This window comes from Mastomys coucha, unplaced genomic scaffold, assembly GCF_008632895.1.
Source record: "Mastomys coucha isolate ucsf_1 unplaced genomic scaffold, UCSF_Mcou_1 pScaffold21, whole genome shotgun sequence".
NCBI classification, from domain to species: domain Eukaryota; kingdom Metazoa; phylum Chordata; class Mammalia; order Rodentia; family Muridae; genus Mastomys; species Mastomys coucha.
The window spans coordinates 46477406-46489116 of NW_022196904.1; the positions used below are offsets into that span (position 1 = coordinate 46477406).

The 11711-nt window shown below is 42.3% G+C and overlaps 1 protein-coding gene across 2 annotated transcripts in view; it reads left to right on the top strand.

Annotated features, from left to right (window-relative positions):
- Nucleotides 1–9444: 9444 nt before the first annotated feature.
- Nucleotides 9445–11711, top strand: part of Herc2 (HECT and RLD domain containing E3 ubiquitin protein ligase 2) — a 167710-nt gene continuing 165443 nt past the window's right edge. For both annotated transcript variants that reach the window (XM_031386820.1, XM_031386821.1), the window contains exons 1-2: nucleotides 9445–9616; nucleotides 10171–10263. In XM_031386820.1, coding sequence (XP_031242680.1) covers nucleotides 10192–10263 — 72 coding nt within the window. In that variant the 5' untranslated portion in view covers nucleotides 9445–9616; nucleotides 10171–10191. The remainder of the gene's footprint in view (nucleotides 9617–10170; nucleotides 10264–11711) is intronic.

Below are 11711 nucleotides of genomic sequence, written 5' to 3' on the forward strand. Positions count from 1 at the left end.
TTTTTGGTTTTTCGAGACGGGGTTTCTCTGTATAGTCCTGGCTGTCCTGGAACTCACTCTATAGACCATGCTTGCCTCGAACTCAGAAACCTGCCTGCCTCTGCCTCCCAAGTGCTGGGGTTAAAGGCGTGCGCCACCACTGCCCGGTGAAAATTTTTTTAAAAATTAAAAAAAAAAACAAAACAAAGCATAGAAAATATCTGGTCGTGGAAGCCGTAATGTGTCACAGTGTGTCCACACATCTTCACTTGCAAATGCAATGAGTTACTGGTCTGGTTTTAGGTCTCTGGCTTCAGCTACACCATCATTACTGGATCCTCACCAGAACTCCTCTTGGTTATTCTGTCGTTACCCCATGTCATGGAGACATTGCAGTTTTGGATCTGCAGGACCAGCCCTTTCTTAAGCTCCAGCACTTCATAGATGAGGTAGATTTTGGGGTAGGTCAATTCAAACACCTGGATTTGGGCCTGGGTGGTAGCTGAGGTGGACAGGCTACCAGCTGTCTTGCATCTACACCACCAGGTGAGCTTTCCAGCCCTGCTCTGGCTAGCTCACCCAATGTTGCAGCCTGCCAAGAGGCAGGGTTGACTCTCATGTCTTTTAGGCTAGCTCTCCAGCACCCATGACTCTCCCCAGTGCTGCAACCTGTGACGGGTGAGGCCAGCCCCGCACAGCCCTTGGACTTTTACATGGTTCCATGTGGCAGCCCAGACTAGGGACATCCTGGTCTTTACTGGTAATGAGGTATGGACCCAGATATGGCCCTTAGTGACAACATGGGCTGGGACTTCACCATGGCCTTAGGTACTGGGACAGGCTACTCAGACCAGACTATTCCTCTACTCAAACATTGTAGGGTGTCCCGCTGCCCAGGAAGGTCTCTGGATGTCCTCCACCTGCCTGGTTGGCTTCTGTTTCTAGGAGAAATAGCTATTTGACAATTTCTTTCTTTGTTTTACCTGTAACTCAAATGTTGTGAGACACAGACACAGGTAGATCCCAAGAGCTCATTGGCCATCCAGTCTTGTGGAAATGTAAAGCTTCTCATTTGGTGATAGACCATTTCCATATTGCTATTCATTATTGAAGGAAGTCAGGACAGGAACTCAAACACAGGAGGAACATGCTTACTGTGAGAGTCACAGCCACTTTCTAGTTAAGATTGTCTCTTAGACAGGGTGGACATTTGTAGTGGTGGGCAGAGCGGTAGAACCCTGAAGGCCACAGCAACTATATCCATTTATTGAAATGAATCACCATCTCTGGGGGAAAAAAACTTCACAGATACAGCAGGGCTATTAGAGGTAAGGCAAGAACCTGTTAATCTCTGAAAATGTAGGGAGCAACAGCACGCGCCCGGTTCATTGCAGACACTTGGGCACCAATGACTCCCAAATGAAAAGAAATTCCAGATCCAAGTTTGTAAGGAGCCAGGGAGAAATGACGAGCTTGCAAAAACTTGAAAGAAATCTGAGCAGAACCACTGGCCAAAGCAGCAACCAAAATCCATGCAAGTTTGTGAAGCTAAAGCAATCCTCCCTCACACGGGGCCCTTGCTCCCCTCCTCCAGCCCTGAGACTATCCCACCACTAGGTACTTCAACCCTGTCTAGTCCCCATGGTGGCTGGCTGCACTGGGGCCACAAGGGTCTCTGCCCTTAGCCATCGCAGCTTCTGCAGAGGCATCGGCTTCCCAGGTCTGTCTTTCTTGCCATGCCAGATGTTGGGCCCATTCCCAGATTTTCAAATTTTAACTTACTATCTTTAAGAAAAAATATTTCTGACACTTCAGATTGGTCTTTCTGTGGCATGTTATTTCAGTTAAAATTCCTCTTTCATATCACCTACCACCATCCTTATTTCATTCAGACACTTTTGGTGTCGTTGTAATCATTATCTTGTATTCTCTGAGATTTCATCTAAGTCTCATTATTTGTCAATTTTGTAGGTTTAATAATTTTTGGAAGAGTTATATTGTTTTCTTTCTTTGTTGTTATAATTACTATTCTCTCATATATTACTTCCTGACCCCAGTTTCCCCTACCTTCTCTCCTCCTAACCCCTTCTCCTAACTCCCCTATCCCCCTATCAAGGAAGGATCTACTCTTCCTTGATTTCCTTCAGAAAAGAGCTGCTCAATGATACCAACCAAACATGGCATAACAAGTTACAATACTAGGCACAAACCCTTCTGTCAAGGCTGGTTGAGGCAACCACCTAATGTTTGGCTGTGGGTCTCTGCATCTATATCTATCAGTTGCTGGATGACAGCTTTCTGATGAGAATTGGGCTATGCTCTGGTCTATGAGTATAGGAATCATTTCATTGACTTCCCTCCCCGCCTCCCTTTGTGTTTGGTTCTATCCTTGATCTCTGGCTATCTAACTTCTGGTTCTTGACCCTTCAGGCAGTGTCAGGCATGGGCTCCCTCTCATGGGCCTCAAGTTGGACCAGTCATTGCTTGGTCATTCCCACAAGTTCTGTGCCACAATTACTCCAGCACATCTTGCATGCAGGACAAATTGCATGTTGAAGGTTTTGTGGCTGGGTTGATGTCCCAGTCATACCATTGGAAGCTTTGCCTGGTAACAGAAGATGACCAATTTAGGACCCATATCCCTCATTACTAGGGAGACTTCGATAGGATTACCCTCATAGATTCCAGAGAGTTTCCACTGTAAGAGGTTTCCACATCATCCCCAAAATGCCATCCCATTCCAGTTGCATCTCTCAGTATTCTCTCCTTCCATCCTCCCCACACCTGATTCCTCCTGTTCCCATCCCCACCTGTTCCCAGAGTTCACCAGAAACGTCTATTTATTCTATTTCCCCTTCCCAGGGAGATCTGTAAATCTCCCCCTAACCCCCAGCACAAGAGCAGGTGATCCCTTGAACCCTCCTTGTTACTTGGTTTCTTTGGGTCTGTGGATTGTAGCATGGTTATCTTTTATTTTACAGCTAACAACATCCACTAATAAGTGAATACATACCATGCTTGTCTTTCTGGGTATGGATTACTTCACTCAGGATGATTTTTTCCAGTTTCATTCATTTGTCTGCAAATTTCAGCACATGTGCAGCTGAGTAATACTTCATTGTGCAAATGCACCATATTTTATCTATTCTTAGGTTGAGGGACATCTAGGTTGTTTCCAGTTTCTGGCTATTATGAATAAAGCTGCTATGAACATAGTTGAGCAAATGTCCTTGTGGTAGGAGGGGGTCCCAAAACTTATGGGACACAATGAAAGAGGAAAACTCATAATTCTAAGCTCCTCTAAAAAGAAACTGAAGAGAGCTTACACTAGCAGCTTGACAGCACACCTGAAAGTCTAGAACAAAAAGAAGCAAATACACCCAAGAGGAGTAGACCACAGGAAATAATCAAACTCAGAACTGAAATCAACCAAATAGAAACAAAAGGAACGATACAAAGAATCAACAAATCCAGGAGCCAGTTCTTTGAGAAAATCAACAAGATAGATAAACCCAGACTAACTAGAGGGCACAGAGACAGTATCCAAATTAATAAAATCAGAAATAAAAAGGGAGATATAAAGAAATATATCTTAAAATAATTATTCTGTTTGGTGAATATTAACAGATGAAAATATTAAAATCATGTCATACAAACATCATAGAAATATTATTGATAATTTTTCTCACTGTGCTTGAAATTAGCATTTTCTTAATGTTTAACTTCAAAGAGTTTTTGTTATTTTGAAATTTTTAAAATATACTTATTGATAAAATAATTTCTCTCCTAGAAACACTGATAATATTTTTTAAGTAAACTGACTGTTAGACAATGTACTCAGATATATAATCCATTTTAAATACTTTCTCACTATGTCAGGTGGTATCATATAAGGGCTTTTGAATATATTTCTTAATGATTCATTTTTAATATTTTATGCTCTTTTGCTTTGCTTAACTCCCAAAGAATGTTTTGTACGTTTTTAAACAATTTAGTATTCAACAATTGATATAGGGTCCTCAGTTATGGATAGTATTAAATATTCATTAATGATATTTTTAGGGTATAAAAGGATATGGATACAAAAGTTGAACAAATTTTTTATGTATTATTTGATTCTCAGAATACTAAATATTGTTAATATGTTTGATGTATAAAATGCATTTAAATAATAACAATTTTAAGGAAAAGAAAGATAATTCTCTGGACTGTACAAAGAACAAAAAGTTATTTTTTTTCTGCCTTGTGTTTCCTGTAAGGTTTACTCGGGACCTTACAAAGCTCCACAGTTGAACAGTATGCACACATGTACTATTAACTTATTGCATTACCCTGTGGTGTAGTTTGGATTCAGCTCTCTTTTGTTAAGGCAGTATTGAACAACAATAGCATGTAAGCCAAATAACTCCCAGGTACCTAGGAACATCTGTATCTGCTTATAAAAGATTGGTACATCCATAAGAACATCTACGTCTGCCTAGAAAAGATTGTCACGGCTGCGCTCGCTGACTATTGATAACGATTAAGATGGCTGAATAAATTTTTTTCTCCCAGAATTGAAAATAGCAAGTCACATAAAGGTATGTATAAACTGAGAATTTGTGTGTCATGCTACAATTTCTAAGTTCAAAATATTCATGTGAGACCTCTGCTTAAATATAGATCTCATCAAAGTTTATTTAAAAGTGTTCTTTTTGTTTGTTTGTTTTTACCCTAGCTTAATCTAATATTACACATAGTTAAAAGTCCTGGACTGGTGGCTGTAGAGATGGCTCAGCAGTCATGAGCATTCACTATGGTTCAGTGCCCACCTCCCTTCCCAGGCAACTCACTGCTTGTGGCTCAAACCCTGGGGAGATCTAATGCCTCGGGCTGCTTCATACATTCGTATTGACAAGCACATATCAATACACAGATACACAGGCATATACATAATTAAAATAAAAATAAGTCTTAAAAAAGTTCCAGACTGGTATAATAACTGATCTTCTGGACATTCAGTTACTATATTTAGAGGCCAATACTAATGTCATCAGAGGGATTAATAAAGGTGACTATTTCTCCTTGCCCTCTAAAGCCAACTAGGTTCCAGGGAACTGTGGGGCATTTCTCAAAATGACCTGTAACTGTGGGGGGGAATCACCTGTTCTTTTGTTCAAGGATGCCATGGGGACCCGCCAGTGAACTCTAACTAGTGTCCAGTCTACAACAAAGGGTAATATAGAGCAAAATATTGCTGGATACTTCCTAGTGCAGCCACAGCCAGGTCAAGCAAGGCCTTTGACGAATCCTCACATAGACAGGACAAGTGGTAAAAGAAAGGCTAGAGGAGCCAGAGATTCACTTCAAGCCCAAGTGATCCCTGAGTACCAGACCCTCAACTGGAATTAACAGTATACTGCTACTGCTACTACTACTACTACTGCTACTACTAAAGACATGTATTTTGCCAACTTGAATGGTTTAAACAGGAATAGTTTTATTCAGGAAAGTGTAACCAAAGACTATGATGATTGATATGTTCCCTCAACAGTTCAAGGGATCTGTTTTTTAGTTCACTTTCTACCGTGATAAACTATGACCAAAAGCTTTACAGCTTGGTCCATCATGTAGAGAAGTCAGGGCAGAAACTCAAGGCTGGAACCTGGAGGCAGGAACTGAAGCAGAGACGACAGAGGCAGGCTGCTTACTTGTTTGCTCCCTTTCTTATACAACCCCGAGTATGGTACCAGCCTCAGTCGGCTGAGTGGTCCCACATCAATCACGAAACAAGAAATGCACAAACGAACCAGCTTGCTCAGGATTATACTCTACAGACAGTCTTTAATTTGTGTGATGTTTTTTATACTGCTGTTTCTCACTAATGATTTTTTTCTTGATGAGAAAAATTCTGCTCAGGTATAATACTTTCAATACTTTAATATTGAGTATTGCTGTGCCTATCTACAGCCACTATTGTTTTAACATAAAAGTTAAAAGATGGCTAAGTTTCTTTCTTTCTCCTATTTATAAGCTGATTTGAGCTATTCCAAATGACCTGAAAACTGATCCTGGGTTCATGAGGAGGACCCAGTACATGGGTGTTTTTGACATCCCATCAAGAGATTCTAATGGAATTTGACTTGTACATTTAAAACATACCCTCTCTGGGGCTGGAGAGATGGCTCAGCGGTTAAGAGCACCAACTGCTCTTCCAAAGGCCCTGAGTTCAATTCCCAGCAACCACATGGTGGCTCACAACCATCTGTAATGGGATCTGATGCCCTCTTCTCATGTGTCTGAAGAGAGCAATGGTGTACTCATATACATAAAATAAATAAATAAATCTTTTTTAAAAAACATATTCTCTCTTCTTGCTTTTCCTGGTCCCCTGCCAAGGACTTATAATGGTAATAACTTTTGCCTTTAGTTCTCCCTCACATCAATTTACAGAGACCAGAGAAGGACTCCAGTTCCTCTCTACACTTGTCTCCTATATGTAGTAACAATTCTGGAATTTTGGTTTCTTAAAAAGAAAAAAAAAAACCCACAGAAATATTATAAGAATATGTTTTTGTTTTAATCCCAGGTGTGGAGTACGGGGCTGCTTCAGATTGTCCACAGCAGCTGACTATGATTTGCTTCATGCTGAAGCAGAGGCGTGACTTTGACAGCTGCAGATAGTTTCTGAGATTGTGTGACGTTTGGAATTCTGGAGACTTTTCAGACGGCATATACATGCTAGGGCCCAGAAAGACAGGGTGGGTGGTTGTTGACTGTTGTTGGTTGCAGTTTCTTAAGAAGTTATGTGCGAAGAAGAAACAGCAACAAGGAAAAATTAGATATCTCCATGGAGAAGATCAAACTTACCCCAAGGAACCTGAAGCCCATAATCAGCAGAACGTAGTCTAATGATAATGTCACCCACTTTCTGACCCCTGACTTTATTCAGGCATCTCTTTCCTTTCCTCTCTATCCTCTTTTCTCTCCTATCTAGAGTTAGGAGGTGGAAAGGGTGGAAGACAGCTACAGTTAGACAAGTGAAACTACTAACAGCACACTTTTGGGATCTTTTAGGAAGATCCACTGGAGGTGTACCCTGACTGCCTCGCCTGATGGTCCCCTGCTGCTTGAGACAGTCAGACTGGTAATTACCCCAATTTCATCATGGGAGTGCCACTTCTTCAGAGGAAGGGTAGGTAATTTAAAAAGGTTAAAAAAAAATGGCTAGGGCCGTCCAGGGTAAAAATAATACAAAAACAAAACAAGACACCCACATTTCTCTGTTGCCAGAAAGTACAAAGCATCCTTGGGTCTCTTGGCAGCTTGACCTTGGCTGGAAACCAGAGATGTCTAGAAAGTGTGTGCATGTGTGCTGACTTCCTGCTTTCTTTCTCGTCTCCAAGATAGAGAAGCAGTGGGCTTTTCCTATCAGAGGCACTGTTTGCTGAGCCTTTCAGATCTCCCACCGAGAGGGTGTCCTGCAAAAACAGCCAGCCTCCCTCTGAAGCAGCCAGCCTCCCTCTGAAGCAGCCAGCCTCCCTCTGAAGCAGCCAGCCTCCCTCTGAAATAGCCAGCCTCCCTTGAAGCAGCCAGCCTCCCTTTCCTTGTCTGGATTATACGTTTCCCCACAACAGCCCAAACCATCTAGTTTTGAGGGAGAGAGAGAACTACTTATTGGCAAAACATATATATATATATATATATATATATATATATATATATATATATATTTTGCCTCTGACAGATACTATCTTTGGATCCCTTCTCTAATAGGTCACTCTGTCTCTGTGTATTTTGTGTTTTCCTATCTCCCTCTCTGTGTTTCTGATTTCAAGAAATCTTGACTGAGTTTTGAGACCTTGCTTTCCCTGCTGCCTTAGTCTTTAAATTGACAGAAAAAAAAAATCTACCCCTGCCATCCTAGAATCTTCACAATATTGCATCACTACGGTTTGAATGTCCCTTCAGATCTCCTGTTGAAATGTTACAGCTTTTTAAAACAGTATTAAGAGGTGGGCCCTTTAAGTAGTGTTCAAGTCAAGTAGACTATGCCTCATGGATCAAAATGATGTGTTTGATTGGTGTATTCTTGCCACACATGGGTTCTCTTGTCTCTGTACCATGTTATGCTACATCAGAAATGCCATCACCAGATGCCAGTGCCATGCTTTTAGACTCAGCCTCTGGAAGTATGAGGTACAAATTTCTGTATTTTTTTATTCAGTCATGTTATTGTTACAGCAACACAAAATGGACTACAAACATCATTATTTATTCATTTTTGGTTTTTCAAGACAGGGTTTCTCTGTGTAGCTCTGGCTGTCCTGGAACTCACTCTGTAGACCAGGCTGGTCTTGAATTCAGAAATCTACCTGCCTCTGCCTCTCAAGTGCTGGGATTGAAGGTGTGCACCACCATTGCCCAGCCAAACATCATTTTTTAGAGCTAGAAGACACAGCTCTAAAAATGTATGTAAAAATGCTCCAGTGTGTAGCGGGACCAAGGGTGTCTTGCATGAGAAGAGAGCCCGAGGACCAGAGACACCTCCCCAGGTGTTACCTTCCACTGGTAATGAAGCTGTCTTGCCTCAGATTCAAAGCCCTGTCCACCTTACCTGGATTTTGGATGTGGTTGAAATTGAAACCTTGTTCAGATACTTTTGAGATGAAGCAGAAGTAAATTAAAGTCACAGAGTCTTTGGGAAGTGTGATAAACGATTGTGGGATCTATTATACTGCTTCCTGCTGTTTGAAACAGAGATGTGATGTCTAGACCTATGGCAAATCCCTTGACTCTTGGAGTGAATTTGAAGATAACATACCAAGGGTGGCAAAAGACAGGCATTATGTGACATATCCCTCATTGCTGCCTTTTTACAAGTGGGAAAAACGAATCGTATTTAAAACAACCTAACACTCCCAGTTTCTATTAAAAATGTTCTAAGTCCTTTGCCTTCTCATGGAAAAGTTTAATTTCTAAATGCTTGGAGATTGTGTTCTATTTATTTATAGTTATTTTATTACTCCATGACGATCAGAGGACATATTTTGTTCTGATTTTAATTGCTCTCCTACTCGTCCCCGCCCCCCAGACCGAGAGAGGGTCTCTTAACTCCGAATCCACCTGCTTCTGCCTCCCTAGTGCCAGGATTAAAAGCGTGCACCACCAGGCCCAGCTCAATTGCTTTTTCTTAATTTCGTCTTATGTCTGCTGACTGTCGTTAAAGCACAGGGAGCCTCGAGAGCCTCGTCTCGCTGCAGATACCAACTTCGGGTCCCTGGAAGCAACACAGTCTGGAAGGGTTGAGAATGGGTAAGCAAGCGTGCGTGCGCACAAGTCCCGCCTCCCGGCGTTTGCGGTTGGCTCTCGCCGAGCGGGTGAGTCTCAAGAAGGAAGCTGAGTCGCGTTGAAGGAAGCGGAAGTTGGGAGGGCCGTGCGACGCTGCTCGTCCATTGGCTGAAGCCGTCTCTCAGCCTCGCGCTATTGGGCGGGCGCAGCCATGCGTCAGCCTGTGCTTCAGGCCGCAGACTGGATCGCGAGCGCCGGCCGGCTCCTGCAGGGAGTGTACCCTCAGCCGGCTGGCGGAGCGGGCGGCGCCTGGTCTGGCCGAGCTGGGCCGAAGGAAGGCGGAGGGGCCGAAGACGGGCGGCGCCAGGTCCGGGAGAGCGGGGCCCGGAGAGCGGCGGGCGGAAGGCGGGCGTTGGCGCGGAGGAACAAGGGCCTGTGCGCATTGGAGGCCGCGCAGTCACGGCTATCTTTTTTAGTGTTTTAGGCGATTATTGTAGATTTATCTGCAGACATGACTTTTGTTTATTTACCACACTCCGCCGGACTGCTGTAGGTATAGCGGCTGGTGCACACTGGTGTCATTTGTCGTTGCGATAGTGAGTTTTTCTGTCGTGTGTATGTGTTGTTTCCCTTTGGATGTAAGGGAGTGGGATGACATTGTGCAGTGGTCGCCGGTGACCACTGTAGGTCCGGCCAACGTATTGAGAAATCTCAGCGACTCTACCTCTATTGGAAGTGGTATTTCCCTCCCTTCTCCCGTTCTGGGTCCAGCTTTCCCTCTCATCCCTCATCCTCTCGTCCCCTCCCCCAGCTCTCCTTCCCTGTTTTACGTTCTCTGTCTCTGCCGCGTTAAGCAGCAGAATGGTGTAAATAGCAGTTTAAAAAAGCTTTAGGACTCCAGCGTTTCTGTTTGATTTGCAGGCCTGACCACCGGGAGGAAACATGCCTTCTGAGTCTTTCTGTTTGGCTGCCCAGTCTCGACTTGACTCCAAATGGTTGAAAACAGATATCCAGGTGGGGTTGACATGTTTTTTCTTTCTTTTTCTTTTTCTTTTCTTTGTGTGTTCCTGTCTCTATAAAAATTTTTGGTTAAGGAGAATGTGTGAGAGAATAGCAATTTGATTTTGTCTTAGGAAGATTATTTCTTAAAATTTACAGTGTAACATTTATTATGACTGTTGAAGAGATATGTGGTTGTGTCTTAATTGAAGTTATTTGTAAGTGCAAGAAACTTGAGATCCAGTTATGCAATTTTTCAATATTTTTATTCAGGAGTCTTATTTATTTATTTTTTAAAACAGGGTTTCATATTCCCAGGCTGGCCTTGAACTCCTCCATGTAGGTGAGGATGACCTGAAATCCTATCCTTTTGCCTCCACCTCTGGAGTGCTAGCATTGCAGGGCTGTGCCACCTTGCTGGGATTATGTGGTATAGTTAGGCAAGTTTTTTACCAGCTGAACTCCATCCCAGCTCCTGCCAACACTCTTGGTCAAGACTTGACTGTTGTTTGTTTCTCCTCCTCCTCCTGCTCCTCCTTTTTTTTTTTTCTCTTATTTTTAGAAAGGGTCTCTCTGTTACTAGCCGTGCCTGGCTGGCCCCTGCTTCCTGAGTCCTGGGATGAAAACTTCCTGGGATGATACTTTTGGAGATGATTGTTAACTATGCCGGGAAGCAGTGAAGTGATATGTAGTTATCATTTTCTGTGATTTAGTATTTGTGCTCCTGGAGAGATGAAAGTTTAGTTGAGCTGTTGCTTTTATATATCCTACAGCTGTAATTAAGATAAACACTCAGATTTTCACACCGGGAACAAGAGAAACAAACAGAATGCTGGCTTGGGACTGTAATGTTTAATAAAGTAATTACAAGTGTATCAGGAAATTATGAAATTAATGGTTACAATAAAATTTTTGCTGATGGTTCCTTATAAGCTACTGTTTATGAATAGTTTGGAAGAGTACTTTTGGATCTTCATGTCACCAGCATAAAAAAGTGTCTGAAATGTTTCTATTGTCTGTGTGTTCTTTTCTCCTTTTGGAGGAGAGAGTGCTGAGCACATTAAATATTCATCAAATAATCAACTTTTTATAACAGTCTTACATGTAGTGTATTATTAGCAATCATTACTGTAAGGCAGCATTAGGAGCAATTGATCATGGAGTTTTGTAAATGAAAAGTTATTGCCTTCTTGTGATTGCCTTTTCCCTTTAAACATGGGTTGAGTGCCAGTGGCTATGAGACCGAGTGTTGAGGACTGCTGGAGATAACTGTTGGGGATGCTAGGCTTGCTGCTCATGGCGTGCTGTAGATAGGACTGAGCGAAGGGCCTTGAAAGTACTTTGGTAGTTTATGCTTTTGTCGTTTAAATACTTCTTTTTGTTTAGTTGTCAGTGTCTGCTTTCTTTTGTCTTTTGTAAGCAGATTGGAGAGGTGAAAAATAAGTGATTTTTTTTTTTTTTTA